At 36.5% G+C, this 19,363-nt stretch overlaps 1 protein-coding gene across 1 annotated transcript; it reads left to right on the top strand.

Moving 5' to 3' along the window:
* Positions 1-3,950: 3,950 nt before the first annotated feature.
* On the top strand, positions 3,951-14,891 carry LOC136257729 (tripartite motif-containing protein 2-like). The gene is made up of 2 exons (XM_066051019.1): positions 3,951-4,068; positions 12,472-14,891. Exon 2 carries the CDS (start codon positions 12,480-12,482, stop codon positions 14,670-14,672), a length of 2,193 nt encoding a protein of 730 aa, XP_065907091.1. The 5' UTR covers positions 3,951-4,068; positions 12,472-12,479; the 3' UTR covers positions 14,673-14,891.
* The last annotated feature ends 4,472 nt before the right edge of the window (positions 14,892-19,363 follow it).

The raw sequence follows: 19,363 nt of genomic DNA, 5'->3' as shown, positions 1-19,363 counted from the left end.
ATAGCTAGATGTAGTGATGTGTGTATTAATACATGCACATGTTCAGGGATAGTAGTATGCAGTGTACCTATATGTATGACATCTATAGTAACATTACTGACTCGTGATCACTAGTAACTTTCAATTTTAGAAATGATCAAGACCAACAATAATGTAAATCTTATCAACTACACACGTGCAATATGCAAACACTGAACCTCTGCATTGTAAAAGTTTTAACGTCCACAGAAACAATGAAAAAGACGAACTTTCATTCTTGACTTAATTACAATAATACAAGTTATGTGTCTTAAACACATCCAATTTGCCAACTTTGAAGTTTCAGAACTTCTGATTGCAAACTTCTATTGACTTAAAATTTGTTCAGTCGTGAGCACCAATTAACATATATACCTTAATGGATGCAGAAAATTCCAGATCTGCATGTTTAAATTCTTGCAGAGTACATTATGGTCTTCAAATTCGTAGAATCATATGTGCGTGTGGAAAACCCCTTTTTGCAAATCTGGTCACATTGTTATTTGAAATTTAAAACAAATACGTAGCTACACTACATATCCCATATCCAAGACGATCTGTTGTCTGACCCGTGTCTATCCATCAACTCAACTATACAGCATATATGTAGTGCAGGACACCATGACTTCCATATATTATATTATATGATAATATTTTTATGAATCAGTATTGCTCTCACTGTGATAGTTAATTGAATTGAATTGTTAATTCAATGCAATTTTCTGCACAAAAGTTATAGTACTAATTAAAATTTTGTGCACGATTGGTAATTATACTGTTGCATAGCAATGGTCATTATTTTGTTTTAGTGACAGCAGAAAACCAACAGTTCAATATTGTGTGATCTACTTTATTGCTCACCTCTTTGGAAGCCACAATTCATTACCCTACTTGAGTGTGTTCAGTGGAAAGCTACCACATTTATCCTTAATGACTACTCTTCCATCTCTTTTAATCAGCCTGGGAATGATACCCAAACTTTCAGATATCCTTTTTAAAATCAAATTACTAATTAAAAGTTTTCTGACAACATAGCTTTAACATCCTACAATTTCAGTAATAGTAATAATAATGCCAGTTAGTTACAAAAGATCATCAGGTTCCAAACTTAATCAAAAGTTTTCTTCTATACCAACTCCTAATAATTCTCTTATTTTTACAGGTTACCCAGATTATGGAACTCTCTCCCAGTGGTTAACACCTCCCTTCCTATTCATCAAATCAAGAAACAGCTGCAGCTAAACTATTATATCTTTGGAATCATTTAAAAGCAACTTTTGATGTATTATTGTACCCTCCATATGAGTTACAAGTGCTCTAAACTCTCCCGTCCTGTTAATTTTAATGTTATTGATATTGTAGCTATGTAAGAGTCTTTGTATGTTGTTATAAATTATGAACAGTGGTTAAGTAATTAGCTAATCAATAAGGTATAGCTCAGGCAGAGGGTACATGTGACCATCTGACCCTCAACGTCATCACAATTAATTTTGTACATAACAATTCCATAATAATTTTGTTGCATTGTTTGATGTTATAATCAAGAAAGGAAAAAGCTATTCATAATGATAATAACTAGTTCGGCTGTTAAACAAGGGAGGATTTGGTGGGGGGACTGAAGCATGTCATCCTCTCCAAAATTTACTATATGTGTGCTATAACTAGAAAGATAGTAGAAGCTGCAGTTGTATCTAAAGCATACATGGGCAATGAAAACATGGAAAGAGCTATTATTGCTGAGCTACACTGAAATATTCTCTAGGAATCAACCAAAGGGGGGGGGGGGGGGGGGGGTATAAAAAGCTGCTAAACATCGAAGAATAGTCAACTACTCTAATAGAGCATTTATCTTTAAAATATAAAGAACAAAGACCAACTCTTCAAGACCATTTGTACTTCAACTTTTGAACTCAGACCATACTGCAGCATTTAATATGCTGTGCCCTTTATACTAGTACACAAAACAATTTTGACTAGAGTAGGGACCATACCACATCGATAAAAAGTACTGAAACAAGCTGGAGTATTGTATATTAAAATCTCAGTAAAAGAATAATTATAAGAAGTGTTATATCCCTACTGTGCTCAAGATACCATAACGGAAATGCACAGTAGGGATATAACACTTTTTATTGTTTTACTGTGATTTTAATATCATGCAGCTTGTTTCAGTACTTTTTATCAATGTGCTATGGTGCCTAGCTACTCTAGTTGAAAATTCCAAATTTTTTTTGTGTACTTGTTAGTTAACTTTTTTTGTAAATGACTGGTGAACCCACACATACCACATCAAAAGAAAGAAATGGCATGGCACACCCTGGTTATATCAATTATTGTCTGAAAAGTGAAGTACCCATTACACTTCATTGTCAACTATGTTCAACCTGTTACACAGCAGTACGAATCAAAAACTGTTCAAAAAGCACTTCTGCAATCAAAGTAGCCACTATGAAAAATATGGACGATTTCCTTTACGAAAGGAAGCCATCACGTGCTACTGCCAAATCGACACTTTTCGCTGTCAGCAAAGATGAATGGAACACAAAGGAGGTAAGTCCATGAAGAATGCATTGTATGTACTGTGGTATGCCAAAAGGCACCTCTTGGGTCGAAGTGATGTTGAACAGTGAAAAAATCAAGCCTGTAGCCTTAGCAATTGTCGAGTTATGTTTGTTTGAAGGCATCAGTCAGTCAGTAAAAAAATTCTGTTAAGTTTTCTTTTTAAAATTCCGTAGCAACTTGTTGAAAGCATTTTGGGTTGATTGATCTGAAGCTTGTTTGGGCTTAGTTTTTCCTAACCAATACTGTCTCATCGTCATCTGGGAAAAGTGAGGCTGGTGTTTTTTCATGGGCCACACCTACTCCTTTGTGGTCCCTACTATACAGTACTATCATACTGAGTGATAAAGGCCAGTTACCACTGTTAGAAAATAATGACTTCACTTATTTAAAGTGGCTCGTAATGCTTATTCAATAAAGTTCAGTCGGTATTATTATAAGCCAAAGTTTAAATGTTTCAGAAACCTGAAAAATTTTCTTGTGAGGGCATGCCCCCAGATACTCTAGATAAAGCATGATCTTCATGCTGAGTGTGCTTCTCACACTAGTATAAGTCATCGACCAGTTGCAGCCCCACTATAGATTCCCCATAGATAATTTTTTATATACCTTAAGCTTTATAGCACCCTCCTTGGGCAAGGGGGTGGCACTCCAATATATCCTGTACTCCGATCTTCGTCCTTGGTCAGAGTGGTCAAACTCGAAGAATAAGCGTTGACCTTTGAATCTTTCGCTTGACCCTTGACCGAAATTCTGTATATTTTAGTAAAATTACGTTCACGTTGCTATTCTAAAAGTATAAATCGTGGTATACACTATTATATTATTACTGTGTAGACCTGTGAAAAGAGTATGATGCACAGATCACAAACAAATAGCTTAATCAATATTATTAATTGTTGCTAGGCCAGCCAGTCTTTGCTTAAATTGACTCAATGTCCTTAGAGTCAATCACGTGTTGGGGTAGAGAATTCCAGAGTTTGATAGCGGAGGGAAAGAAGGAATATAGATAAGAATCAATTCTTGTCATTGGTTGTATAAATCTCTTGCTATGGCCTCTTGTATCATGTAACATTGGTACAGGTGTTAGGTAAGAATTTGCTGAGATGAGACTACACTTTACAAATCATGCTTGTTCTTTGACCAGCTGCAAAATTCTAGCTTGATTTTTGACTTTCACTTTGACCGAGGACGAAGATCGGAGTACAGGATATAGTCTATTGGAGTGCCACCCCCTTGTTGGGGATACTTGATCCGCCATTAAGTCACGACTGGTAGCTATAGATTCCTTGTTTCCCATTTCATTGATCTCAGGTTTATTGTGTGCCGGCTTTCTAAATTTTGGTCTCAGATCTTATTGATATTAACAACCGGCGCTTATAGTTTGTAAATCGATAAGCGCCTAGCGCGTAATTGGTCTGGCCACGCGCGTCCCAACCGAAAAACAAGCGAGAAAACAAGCTAGATCCAGTGATAATCTGTGCAACTTAGGTGAGCGACTCGTGTAGTTGTAATAATTATGTGTTGTAGCCTTTACTGAAAACAATAGTGGGTGGCGAATGACTATACCGGTTCATAATCCGGCCCCAAGTCCGGCCCAGACAGTTCAGTGCACTGCTATCCATATTGATTTACAATGAATATGCCTGCGATTTATCATGCACCAGGAAAGAAATCTGGGGGCGTGTCTGTAGCATGTGACCGCCCACCCTTTCATTAGCATAACTTTGTGTAGGATCTCATTCTGAACACTTCGTTTTTAAAAAACCGTGTCCTTTCTCTGTATCTTTCCATTGAAAAAGTCCCAAAAATGGAACAATTGAGTATAAACTCAGCTTTGCGAAACATTTTGAATTTCTGTTTCTGTATAAATACCTTAGTACATCAAGGGGATGTCACGTAGGTACGTGCTGTAGGTAGATCTGTAACCACGGTCAAAGCTTTGACCAGCCAAAATTTTGCTTTGATCTGTGACTAAGAGCCTTTTCTGGCCTTTGACTGATGACTCAGTGACAATATTTCAGTGCTTTTCAATTGTGGGTCGGAAATTTTTACCCTTGACCGCTGACTTAGCAGCGTGAATTTGGTGGCCTTGACCTTTGACTTAGACTTTGACCGCGGTTGCAGATCTACCTACAGTGAGTGCCTGTGTGTCACCTTAGGGTTGGACCATGCATGGACCACGGTGCAACTGTACTTGTAAGACCCTCTGAATAAAGGCCGTAGAAGGCCACTGAATAGTTGCATGCATTTAGCTTCTTGCAGATGGTGAAACAGCTTACACTGGTTGAGTGCAAGCACTCTGTATCAGTCACCTCCATGCAAAAAATACATGTACGCATGCTAAACAAGAAGTTGTACTGTTGATTTATAGCTGCTCATAAAATCTTAATGCACATCTCCTTGATAGCTATCAAAATGGTGCACAGTCAAATGATAATCTACTTGTATTGCAAATCCGTTGACTTCTACCATACTAAATTTAATTATGATGGATGAAGTTCAATCCATCCAAATGTACCCATCAAGCTATAACAGGAAAAGACTAAAGTACTGTTATCGATTCCACAGTCAGGAAATATAGCAAAGCAAATCAGTTGAATACTTGGGAGTAGTAATAGATGAACACTTAACCTGGAAGGAACATAATAATGATATTTGTAGCAAAGACATCAAAGCGAAAGCCTTTTTACAATGTAATCTCTTCCAATGTCCTGAAATCCTACTGTTACACATCCTTAGTACAACCTATATTCTAGTACAGTGTGGTCCCCACACCTTCTATACCAAATACAACAAATAGAAAAGGTTCAATGCAGTGCTGCCCGTTTTGTGGTTATGTTTACAAAATATTACATGGTCATGTTGACATCACAATTACCCTAAAACCCCTTACATCATCTACCTGTGGACACAGTCAGTGCTTCGCTATTTATTCCATTTGCTAGAACTGGCACATATTTATAAATTCTTTCTTCTACCATCAAATTGTGGAATTCTCTACCTGATTCTCTAATCAATTTAAAGATGACTTCTCTTTGCACCTTTTCCCTTAACTGATTTATGTATAATTATCTGTGTTTTTGTTTTTATATTTTGAGTTCTATGCAGTAAATAACAATACCAATAAATGTGACTGGGTCTGCTAAAACAGGGCATGTGAGCACACAAAATTTGTTTACTTTTCCAAACGTTCCACTCATAACCTTTTATTCTATCACACCATGGCCATACAATTTTCAGCACTACTTAAATATTTAATTGGCTTTATAACACCAGCTACAGAATGCAAATAGTTTACTCCAATACTGAGTTATGACCTGTAGTTATGACCTGTAGTTATGACCTGTGATGGGATGTAGTTTGTGTCCACCTACCCTGTTTTTGCAGGCCCGATCACAAAATTGAAAACTATTGGATAAAAACGTTTGCCTTGGTGTAACTATTATGTGCTGGGTCTTTTGTTGTAAAGAGAACATAAAAATGTGGTGAATGTATTTCATAATTGGAGCGATAAAATACCACATACATTGTAACAGGAGACTATTAGTGCCATCTACTTATTGCCCCCAGAAACCTTTAATCAAGTCAATTACTGGAAAGGAATCAATTGTACCGATGTCTAATGGAAGATTCACAAAGAAAAATTAATTTATGCCGGAATTCTGGAATCGCTACTTCTTCCATAAGAAAATCTTTCTAGTGAGAGTACTATGAAGTGAAGCATAACGTCACTTCATTGTGTTATCCAGGTGTAGGTGACCTTGGACCTTGTTTCACTACTTTTTATGGCTATGATCCCTAAAATTCCTAATTTTTACTTGCACTTGTTTGGTTATTATTTTGATGACTGGTGAACGAGCACATGCCACATCAAAGAAAGAAGGGTGCCATACTTAATGTTTTTGTCTGAACACAATCCATAACTAATTTACTGAGAAGTGGCTATTGCACTCAGCCCGATACACAGCATTGTATAAAAGAAGAGCAGTATGAAAAGCATCCCTGCAAGCAAATCCATTGCTATGGAAAATACAGACGATTCACAAATGTAGGGAAGCCATCACCTGCTAGCCACTGTGAATCAACACTTTGCTCTGACAGCAAGAAAACTGGGACACAAAGGAGGACAAAAGTAAGTCCAATTAGTCCATGGTGCATCCCTTGTATGTACTGCAGTATGCCAAATGCATCTGTCAGGCTGAAGTGATCAATGTCTAACAGTGAAACAATCAAGCCCATAGCCTTAGCTGTTATTGAGTTATACTTGTGTAGAGGTATCAGGTAGGCAGACATTTAGTCAGTAGAACACATGTACAGAGATCTGCTAAATAATTTGAAACCGGTAGCAACTTATTGGATGGGTTTTTGCTACTCTAAAGACAATTTTGGGCTCAATTCTATCTGACCCATATTGCCAGTGTACCGTGAAGGTATGTGAAGTTACAGGTTTCTGGTCTTTATTTTTTTATGAGATATACCGTACTGTAGGCATTTATAATGGGCTTGTTTTGTATTTGTTAGATGACAAACTATGTAGTTGCATCAAGATTTACTCTGCATTTATCGCGTCAGTGAACACTATAACATTGGTGCAAGTATTGTAGCTACCTGCCTATAATGAACTGTACTGCCATGATATATTGATACATTGATACTATTGATATAACAAGGTGGTGATATATAGTCATTCAGTTATAACATAAATCAGGAAAAATTCGTTGTCAAAAATTTTTTGTCGCTGGCTGTATTGACGAAAATTAAAACGACGAATTATTTTCAACTATACAAAGAATCCGCGCATACAAATATTAATGTATAGCTAAATAGTTGTTCTGTCAAAATTTTTTTGTTCATGCTAGTGACGAAAATATGTTGCATTGAAATTTTAATAGATGAATATTTTCTACACTGAAAATTTCCTGATTTGCGGTATCATGTTTTGGTCAGTGATGTGGAGGAAGCCAGACATAATGGTATTTGGCATTAACTTTAATGAAGTTATGTGTTGATGGTTTAGTGGTGCAACCCCAAAGTTTAATGTCTAGCAGTAGTAAAACCTGAGTAGCTTTTACTTGTGCTATATGCATCCACCTTAAATCTTAAAGTTTAACTTGCAATGAGAATATGGTTGTCTTGCAAATGTTACAGTTGGTTCTATATTGTGATATACCCATGTTCATATCATGACACAAACCTTGGTGATATAGAGTTTTTCTATTTTCTATATTGTGGCAGCACTTTTCTTGTCCAGAAAGCGCTTTTCTTGTAGGCTAGTCTAACAAGTGACAAACTGTGGGTGCTGGTATTGAGATTATCCTTCAAAAAGTTTACTGTGTTAGTGACATTAGTGTGGCTATTAATGCCTACTAATGATTCCAGAAAGTAAGCGGGAAATTTGTTTTTGGCTTTGTTTAATAAATACAGTAAGAATTCATAAGCTAGACCAAACTCCATCCCAGGTTTCTATTGGATTTAGTATCCTTAGGCATTAAAGGTAAAATTGTCTGATAATAATTAAAGTTACATTTCTTGTTTACAAGTGGTTGTCATGGTACAACAACAAGTTGCATTCTAAATTCAAAACACAGGGTTCTGTGAAATTTAGTAACTGTCACGTTCTGTAGTAGTGCCCTGAGGCTGCTACTACAGGGCCTGGCATAGGTCACCATTAATCGAACAGATTTCAACAAACGTTTAGGTTTTCTTACCAGTTTCTTACCGTAACAGCATACAGACTTTCGGTTTGGGCTATTCGATAGAGTGACCTTTGGTCTCTTTGGGTACTATAAATTACATCAACACACTGGGAGTTATGGGCTAAACCGCAAACCTGACTGTTTGCCATTCTCGAACACTGGTATGTATTATCGAACAGGAGTACTTCACTCAATGACCAATTATCGAACAGTTTGCACATCCCAATGAATTACTCACTAGGGAATTACCCTGCCACTTTGAGGTTTCTATGGGATATCCAACTACCAGATAAGAATCTGCAACCAAATTTTTACGGAAAGTGAATGTGCCTTTCACAGGTTTGACTGCCATGACAATGGTTGTTATAAGTGCTACTGTTTTGCTCATAACTTGAAACCTCCTGACTTGATCATGTTTACTTAATTAAAAGTTGGGACTCAGGAAGAACAAAAATCACACTGTTGAAGGTCCAATGATGTGTGTTGTTGTGGTGAGAAATTATAGGTGTTTGTTAGCCACTAGAGCCTTTACCACTATTGCAAATGTTGTATTGTTGTTTTACAGTCGGCCTTCATCTGTGGTGTAGTTCGCTTAGTGTATTAAATTCGATAATATGTACCGTTCGATAATACCGTAAGCTTAGAAATTTTCGTGGTGTATAAATTTTCATGGATTTCGTGGTTTGCAGCTGATCCACGAATATTAATCCACATAAAGCTGATCCACGAAAATTAATCCATTTAGAAACTCACGTCTTGGCTCAAGCAGACCTATTAACCATAGATATAGCGCAGGTACGTGGGGTTGGTATATCTATGTATTAACCGTTGCCACCAATATAATTTCCTTATACTATTAACATGCATAATATATTAATTCTATGTAATGCGCTAAGTACAACCTGACGACGACACGTGCACCTGTTCACCACGTGAATAGATGCTGATGGCCTTGTTCAAGTATTTTTCCAGCAGGCAAGATTCTTTTATGGTGAGTCAATGGCAAAATGGTTTGCTTAGTCCCAGATAAATACGCCAGCGTAATTGGATTATAGCCAAAGCCGTTAAGCTGTTTTCTTAACGCGATCTTAAAGCACGAATTTTGCTCCATGCAGCTTGAGAAAATAAACTGGCTCGTTGAGATTAAACCATGAAAATTATTCCCACAAAGTTTAATACACTTGCAAATAATCTGTGTTTTTGGCAAACCACGAAAATTTTACCCACGAAATTTAATACGCTTACAGTAGGCGACTTACGCTACATAAGGCTTAATTTTGTATCTCACTGATGGAAAGGGGGACAATTCATTTGAAAAATTATTGGGTGACCATGTGGTGGGCATTAAATTAAATTCCAGGACAAAATTGAAAAATATTAATTTGTGACTGCCTAGAACTTTTAAATTCTGTTGTGTACTCTGTGACTACTACATTATCGACATCAGGGGCGGAGGAAGTAGTTGATATGAGGGGGGGCTGGGCTGACCCAGACTTATGGAAATGATCTACATTGTCTCTGGTTTGGTAAGGTGAGACCAAAACAAAAAAAAAAGTTCACAACCAGCTGACAATAGCTGCCCACCTCACCAGCTACGCATTTATAGCTGATAAACTACATAAAAATCCCTACATAACTCACTACACACTGCTCTAATACTGTGACTGCTCTATTAGAGTATCTTGATCTTTATCACGGTTTTCAGCCCCACTCCAAGAAGGGTAATTACGATGTGATATCATTCTGAGGGGGGTGCTTAGCCCCCTAGCCCTCCCCCCCTCCCCCCCTTTCCGCCACCTATGATCGACATGCCTACAGCAAAGCCATTCATTCCATTTTCAAAAATGAAAAATCTGAAATAGCACTTGTCTCCATAGCTACTATTATGTAAGCACTTTGAACACCATGCAGTATTCATACATGGTATGCTTTGAAGTTTAGTCATTTATGAGATAACAGTTAAAGATCGAAACACAGGGTTCTATGAACCAGAAAGGCCCTGTGTTGTGGCGCACGAGCAAAGCGAGGGTGCTACTACAGGGCCTGAGGGTTTCCAGATTCCGTAGAACCCTGGTTTTTTGATGTCTAACTAATTTAGACCAAAGTTTGTTCATGTACTTTTGCTACTGCTTGTTGTACCTTCCCAGCTGCTTGTAACACGAGAAATGTAGCGTTCACGAGTAGAACAAGCCCCCCTGTAACCATAATGGCACTTACTATCCAGTTAATGCCCATGCATTACCATATTACAGGCATGTAATTGTCGTGTTTTGTAACGTCCCAGAGACAGGAATCTAGTGAGACATAAACAAGGGATCTACATGATTTAGATACCTGTAAATAACCAATTAAATTCCAGTATTTCAACTTGCTGTGGTCTAAAATCAAATACATGTAAATACCTGCAGGTAGCATCTAAACTAGTTAGATACCTGTGATGAAAATTTTTTTCACGCATGTCACATGCTTTACCGAATTCCAGGCATCAAAAATCATTACTAGAGTGTGCAGGTGTTGTTAGAAAGCATTGCTGGATCATCATATTCATCTTTAAAGCCTATCAGTGAGATTTGTAGCACTCATTCAATCGGAAGCTGCCTGATTAGCTATTGGCAGGGACCAGAGGTCCACGAACCATAGTCTATTGCACATTGCTCTATTTAGAATGTTTTTCCCTTGGTGATTATTGCACCATTCCTCAGTCTCTAAAACAGTGCAGATATACCAGGATTTACGCAATAGCTTAATATATGAAGTATCTACATATAGTTGTGTCTGTTTAAGAAAGGTATTGATGATTATTGTGCTTGAATGAAGGAGATTACGATGAGAATGATTGACAATCCGTAGAAAGCTAATATAATCCCCAGAGGCACATGTCACAAGTATGTTTGTTGCATAAAGGTATATTAACTTGTCGTGATGAGTTGCTTACTGAGTCTTTCAACTGTGCAGACTGGAAGGTTTATTTTAAATGCAGGAGTGGCATGTTTTAAAAGCAGTATTTTATTGTAACATATATGTATAATAATTCTATAATAATTTTAATAGCAACATAAATTTTTTTAGAGATGCTTTTTGCTTAGGATGTATGTATCCCTTCTTTTTGATCATTGCTGTGTAAAGTAATAAAATACAGTACATAGTCTCGTTTTCATGCAATTGTCTGCATGCTTGCTACGTTGCATTATAATTAAATTGTTCATGTTTAAGTCTGCCACAATGATGTGGGGATATGGTAACCCTTATATATAATTATGATTAAAGTACTTGGTAAAGGCGGAGCCTGTACACCAGAAGGCCTTATAAAGGCCTAAGATGTTTATATTAACTTCACTAAGTATGTTTGAAAAGTAGGAGAAAGAAGAAAAATCCATGACTGGACCTGGGCAGCCCCGTATAATAATGTATGACTCTCCATTAATGGTGGGCTTTGATATGCAGATGTATAACGACATATAACGAAGTGGCAGAATCATTTCAGTAGTGACTTCAAATTATAACATGCATATTAATGATTCTAGACCCTGCAGGTTCCTTTATTGAGACATAAGCCATCTATGTTTTAGTTACTGCTAGCTAAATTTTATTCTTTAACATAACAGGAATACAACACTGATTTAGTAGCCATGAGGGTAAATATACAGGAAATTTACGTATTTCAAAAGTGACAGTGCCTAGAGTAGTTTACATGATATTGTTGTACAGTTGTACAGTTTGTATACATACATACGTACATACACCACAGGAGTTTGAAGGCCTTTAAACGGTTGTTAACGAGTTACTGTTAATTATCCAAATCACGGGATAATTCCGTATATCAAAACACGGCTACCCTGGTCGTGATATACGGTAAATGATTTTGTACACTTGCGCGTAACCACAGGTATGACCAGCTGCACAAGAAAAAAATGGTGTGTTCAGCAGAGCACATGCTGGAATGTTTATGAGTGTTCTGCTACACATTAATGGAGGTAAATTCCATGGGGGTAAATATGGGGGTAAATATACAGGAAATTACGCATTTCAAAAGTGACAGTACCTAGAGTAGTTTATGATATTGTTGAACTGTTGTACAGTTTGTATACATACGTATGTACATACACAACGTAAGCTGCATGTTGTTCTATAAAGTTATTTAAGTATAAATTAGTTGTCGTTTTATGTTTAAATTGAATAAATATTCTTTTGGTAGAGTGAACAATGTCTGTATTAGAGGTGAAGGAAGTTCAGAAGAATCTTACTTGTCCAATATGTTACCAGTTGTTCAAGAACCCCAAGTATCTGTCTTGTTATCATTCCTACTGTGAAGAATGTCTGGAGAAGATGCTGGTACAATCCAAGATCATCTGTCCTGAGTGTAGGAAGGAAACTAATGTTCCTGATGGAGGAGTGAAGGAGTTTGCAACTAATTTCTTCATTAATAGACTAGTTGATGATTTGATCCTGAAGAAGAAAGTAGCTGGAGAAAAGGAAGTTAAATGTGACGATTGTGATGCTGATCCAGTTGTGTCGTTTTGTCCTGAATGTAACATATTTCTGTGTAATGCTTGTCATGACCACCACAAACGTAAAAAGAAATATGGTGATCATGGCGTTGTACCACTGACAGAACTAAGATCAAATAAAGATACATCAGCCATCCAAACTAAGGTGAAGATTCCAATGTGTAAACCTCATGATGAACAGCTTAAGTTTTACTGTGAGACATGTGATAAACTGGTGTGTATGTATTGTACAACAACAGAGCATAATGGCCACAATCATGACACAACAAAACACATAGCCAGTAAGTATCGGACTCAATTGCAGAACATCATCACTCCAGTGGAAGGAATGATTCAAGATCTGTCTAATGCACATGAAAACATTGACAATATGATGAAGGAGATACGAAAACAAGGTGATGAAGTGTACAAGCGAGTTGATGAACATTATAATGAACTGGTTGAAAAGCTGATGAAGCAGAAAGATCAAGTAAGACAACAAGTGCATGACACGGTATCACGAAAAGAAAAGGCACTTACAGCACAACTTAATGAAGTGGATTCAACTAAAGATGAACTTGTGAACATGAAGGAACTGAATGATGCGTTAGAGAAGAGCTCTGACCATGAGGCATTGTCTGGTACAAAGCAAGTGATTAATCATGTGCAGCAAATTACTAAACAATACGAGAAACTGACCAAACTTCCTGTGCAGTTAGCAACAATGGAGTTTTTACCCAGAAAAGAGTCTCTTCCACAGTTTGGTCATCTTGTAGCAATTGCTAACCCACGTACTTCAGAGGTATCAAATTTCCCTGCATATATATTTGCAGGTCAAAAAGTAGAGGTTACCATCATAACCAAAGATAGCAATGGAGATCTCTGTTCCATTGGTGGTGAACAGGTGCATGTAGAATTAAAATCTTTTACAGGCATTGTGACTGTTGGTAAGGTGAGGGATAACAACAATGGAACCTATACGGCTTCACTCACAACTGAGCTGGTCGGTGAAGCATGGTTGTTTGTGTCCATCAATAGTCAACAAATTAAGGGAAGTCCCTATAGCACTGTGGTTAGGAATTATAAAGCACTTTGTCTTCCTGACAAGATGATGAACAATAATGGTAAAATAGGCCAACCTTGGGGCATCGCATTTGGTAAGAATGGAGTATGGGCAGTAGCTGACTGTTCCAACCATTGTGTGTATGTATTTGATGCCCAGGATCACTTGTTTAAAAAGCTTGGCAGTCGAGGTACAAAAAATACTCAATTTAAGAATCCCTGTGGTGTTACCTTTGACAATGACAATCACTTGTATGTGGCTGATAGAGATAACCACAGGGTACAGAAGTTTGATGTTGATAACTACATGTTGCAGTTTGGAGGTGGTGGTTCTGGTGACAGCCAACTACAGTATCCACATGGTATCACAGCACGTGAAGGTAGGGTGTACATTGCTGATAAGGGCAACCGTCGTATATCAGTGTTCCAGTCCGATGGTCAGTTTTGTGTCTCTTTTGGTTCTGGTCAGTTAGGTGGTCCCTATGATGTAGCAGTTAATGGTAAAAATCAGTTGCTGCTTGTTGCTGACAACAGTCATCACTGCATAGCTACTTTTACTCTTGATGGTCGGTATGTAAGCAAGTTTGCCACATATGGAACTAGTGAAGGTTACTTATATTATCCGTATAGTCTTGCCAGTGACTTGAATGGCTATATTGTTGTGAGTGATGGTAATCATCGTGTTTCTGTTTTTGATTATGCTGGTAAATTCATTCATTGCTTTGGATCCCGTGGAACTGCAAGTGGTCAGTTTAATGCTCCAGTTGGAATAGCACTTAGTCCCAATGGTACCATCTATGTTAGCGACCACAGCAACAGAAGAATTCATATTTATTCCAATTTCTAATTAAGATTTGTAATGTGATGAAGCATGCATGTAACCATGTAATATTTATGTACACAGGCTTGTGATTAGGTAGTTGTTATACAAGCAGCTATATAATATTATGTATTTCTAGTTAATTGTCACGAGTTTGTACAATGCATTTAACTTGTAATGAATGAAGTGTACCAAAACTATTGATTTTACTGTATGTACTGATATTCACAATGACTATTATATTAATGCTATAGATATTGTATAACATGTTATTTTTATGGGGGATGTATAGCAGCTGTGAGGTACCAGTATATTGAGCTGGCATAATTAATTTTTTAAGTAAAACAGGTGCATGTCTGAAGCATAGCATAAACATAATACATAAATGCCAGCACAATAGGTAGAATGATAGTGCAATACACAGAATAATTATGTCATTCAGTTTTAATTTGCACCTGTAGCTTTCCAGTAATTCTTTTTTCTGACCTATAATATTTTGCTCAACAATCACATTTTAATCATCATCTATTATTGCTAAGCTAACATCCCTATATACCATACTGTGTAAGTACTTGTGCTTGAAAATGCATGACATGGAAAAGATTGAAATGTACAGTTATTATAGAACTGTAAGAACTAGAATTATTTTGTAAAGCTGCCAGATGCACAATGTTGGTTTGGGCAACAACATCTTTACCTTTAATCATAAATTAAAAGTTGAATGTGTCATTGTAAATCAGTTTTAAGTTTTGCTAGCTTATTTTCACCTGTTGCAAAACTGTGGTTATCTATGTATAGTCAATGTACTATATCATCCTCTCCAATTTTATCCATGTGTTTAATTTGCTTTGAGATTATTAAAATATTTGAAGTTCAAGAAAATATTTGACTGTCCTCAGTGTCCTTTTGATATGTTTTCGCAAAGAATGACTACTCCATTAAAATCTCTTTATGCTGTTTTCAAATACACTATACTATGTACATGGCTAATGTACAAAGTTTGTGGATAAATTGGGCTCCTAATGATCAGTGTCCACTTTAATAGAATAATTCACAATTATATTCATACTTTTACTAAACTATTAACCCACAAATTTTGCTGGCAATATTGGTGCATCCCTAAACGCAGCACCCAAAAGCATTTTAATCCATTGTTAAGCTGTTCATTCTTATAGAAGTTGGCTTCTATCAATAATGATGAGCTTCAAACACACAATTATAACACATGTTAATGTTATGAGAGAAGGTCTAGATATACATTTATTATATTCACCCAATAGTGAAATGTTTGTGGAATTTAAAATGTTGAGTAGGCCCGAGTCCAATGCTTAAAATTTTGCCCAAAATGATTTCAGGAATTTCCCAAATTTTTCATCTATAATAATAATGCTACACTCAGTGTTCTCATTATGCTAGCATTATGCTCCTGTAGGTTAGCAACATTTCTTACAATTAACTTGGAACATTTTAATTGATGAATATTCAATTAGAGTGTTTTACTACAATGTGACTATTCTGTTAGAGAGTATCATGGATGATAAGCTATGTACAATACATTTGAGTGCTCTATTGCAATTTGCTTTTTCCACTGACTGCTCTATTAGGAAGTATTGATCAGAAATCAAGTGCCATAGTTTGAAATACTAGCATTATGCTGACATAGCATTCTTTTATTATGCTGGTATGTAATTCTCCCAAGGGTTTTCATTTATTGCATTATGATGAGGTTGTCCACAATTCTGGAGTGCACGTCCTTTTAGAGGGCTCCACTGTATAGGCAGAATTGTATCTCCACTACAAATGAAAGATTGTAATACATATATTTGATTCGAACCATAGAAAAAGAAAAGAAAAATTTTAAAGGTTGCTGGATTGATTTGATGACTTCAACCATGCAGAGAAAAATTCATCCATCCAATCCTCATGTGATATTTGTAACCAGATTTAGGAAAATCAGCCTTAATGTCACATGTGAAATACATAGAAATCTATACTTTGCTGTGTCACTATTTAAACACTTGTGCACCTGTTAAAATATTTAACTGAATTTCTTGTAATTCAAGGTACTGACTACTGATTCTAATCATTGTAAATATATGAGTGGTAGTTTGGTAAAATGTGACATAAGGCTGATTTTCAAAAATATGGTGATTTTTAAAACCTGCATGTATATAGCTAACTGCATATTATAGCTTTGATAATTATATGATAGTCTCACTTGTGGCATTTCCCAATGGAAGTTTAACCTGAGATAAAGTAACAGCTACCATAATATTTGCTATTTAATAGATGGTAACAGCATAGCTAAAAGAGATCTTCTCCTATTCTATCTGGTATGAATTTTCAAGTTAGTATTAGTATTAAGTGACAGGTAAGTAGGCTCAAGGAGCCTGTAAAGTCTGATCTTTCCAAAAAAAGTTAATTATTGCCTATTGATAGTTGCAACGTTAAAAAACTGTACAGGTTATATAACAAGAATTAACTAATTAGTAATCATACAAAAAAGTAGACCAGCTACAGTCAAGTAAATTTTTAAAGACATTCAATGAGGGTGTGTTAACTATGTGATGAGGTAGGTTATTCCATTTATTAATGGCTCTCACAGTAAAAAATGAAGATCTCACTCTTGTAGATGATTGTGACGTTTTTGAATTCCCTTTATTACTTAATAAAAATTCATATGCTGTAATGTATAACTGCATTAAAGTGGATCATGGATCTAGGAACTGTTAGGGGGAGGGGCACACCCAAGCCAGGATATGAATGTTTAGGGAGAAAAGTTCTCCAACTGTGCAACATTACACAGGATGTAACTGAAAGAAACTTTATCATAAAAAAACAATACTATTAGTGACAATGTTGATTGATAGGATCTTTATTAGTAGTAACTGAATCAATTCAAGCACACGGTATTGTAATGACTATAGAGCTATTGACTGCTCTATTAGAGTGTATTTTGATAGTTTATAAATTATATGGAATTCTTTGTGCATAGTTACCAGAGGGGTTATGGAGAGGATATCTGTGTAAATTTATCTTATTGACCATGAGCATTTGGCCACAAAAACATACATTGAATTGTAAATGCAAACAGTCTTTGCAGCTTCAAGTTACTTTGTTGTTCACAAAACTTTCATCCTCAAAAATATGACAACTATCAGGATTGACTTTAACCACAGGGTTAGCTAACTTACGTGAAGGAATGATGGTTGTTCACTAGGGGTGCAGATATACATGCATATATGTTACTGTATGCATGTATTAGGCCCATGGTAAGGTGGAGACAAACAATAAAACTAGTGTCAGGAGCTGTGTAGGTAAACCTGGGCATACAATCAGTAAAACTGGTAAGACAGGCACTCAGTTGCAGTATTATGCACAACAGTAGCAGTGAACTGAAGTGGCTATTTTGTGATTACCATCCTAATCGCTCCATCAACACCACTAACAATTGCTACAAATGGGTCGACAGGTTAGTGTGAAATGTGTGGTGTTGTAGGGAGTTGATGAGGTGTGGTTCAGGGTATGTAGGTCTGGTCTAAAAATTGCTTTTGATGCTTGGCCTTGGTTAGCTTGAAATCACATGATCCCACATGATGACCAGGTTAACAAAAGTCTATTGTTAATATTCCAAAGTCTACGGCAAGTCCCCAGCTTCTAGAGTATTAGTATATACTAATTAAGCTGTGCAAGCCACTGCAGGCCTCTTTCTGTACAGAGTATATGTGCACAACAGATTTAAGTTAAAACAAGGTAGACCAAAATTACAAGTCAAATTAAATAAAGGTCTTTCAGATTTCACTTCATTGCATATACGGTATGCGTTGGGAGAGCATTCATAGTCTTCTTATTGATGATGAGAATAGAAGGTGATAAATACTCAGCTAGCTATATAAAGCATCAATATTAACTTTGTTTGTAACTGAATAGCTAAATCTTGAGGGATGACCATGCATGGGTATTCCATGAAATTGATGTTAAATAGCAGTGTGGTACTGAAACATCAACAAGCTGGTGCAGTAGCTATTTTGTACAAGATATTCTTTTGCCGTGTCTCTACGTTGTTTCAGTGTGGGACAAAAGCATGGTTCTAACATGTCCAATTCGCTGGAGTACATGCAGTATTTGGTGTATTTGCATATGAGCACTACTGAAAAGCAGTTCTTTTAACTGAACTTTCCTGTGATTTGTAGACACTGGGGAGAAGATAAAATGTCATGTAGTTAAATATAGGTTACTGGTAACCTGAGTGAAAACAAGTGATACTTGAAAATAAAGCTATAAATTTCTGAAATTTGTTTACATTTAGCTACTTGCTTCACTGGCTGAGGCGCAAGTTACCTTGCGCATCAGCCATGCAGTGAAGCAATATGCTTGTAGCTAAACGTAAACAAATTTCAGAAATTTATAGCTTTATCTTCAATTAACTTTTCTTTACTCCGTTCAGCAATAACTTCACCGTTTTCATTCTTCCTTTTAAGGACTCAGCAGTTGACCTATGTAATGTGTAACTCAGTTTTTTTTTACTTTGATTTGACATGATAAACACTTGTTTTTACAAAATTAATAAAGATAATAAGTGGGCAGAGAGGCAAACTCTGCCCAATCCTGCATGGGATGATGGTATTGTTGTCACATGATTACAGAAGCAACGTTGCCACGTTGAACATCAATGGCAACCTTCTGAATCAAAAATTGGGTGGCCCTATTATCACCAG

This window comes from Dysidea avara, chromosome 6 (genome assembly GCF_963678975.1).
Source record: "Dysidea avara chromosome 6, odDysAvar1.4, whole genome shotgun sequence".
NCBI classification, from domain to species: domain Eukaryota; kingdom Metazoa; phylum Porifera; class Demospongiae; order Dictyoceratida; family Dysideidae; genus Dysidea; species Dysidea avara.
This window is presented reverse-complemented; position numbering and strand designations above follow the sequence as displayed.

Excerpts from the sequence above, each read along its gene's own strand:
- LOC136257729 (XM_066051019.1), top strand. The coding sequence starts at position 12,480 with ATGTCTGTATTAGAGGTGAAGGAAGTTCAGAAGAATCTTACTTGTCCA.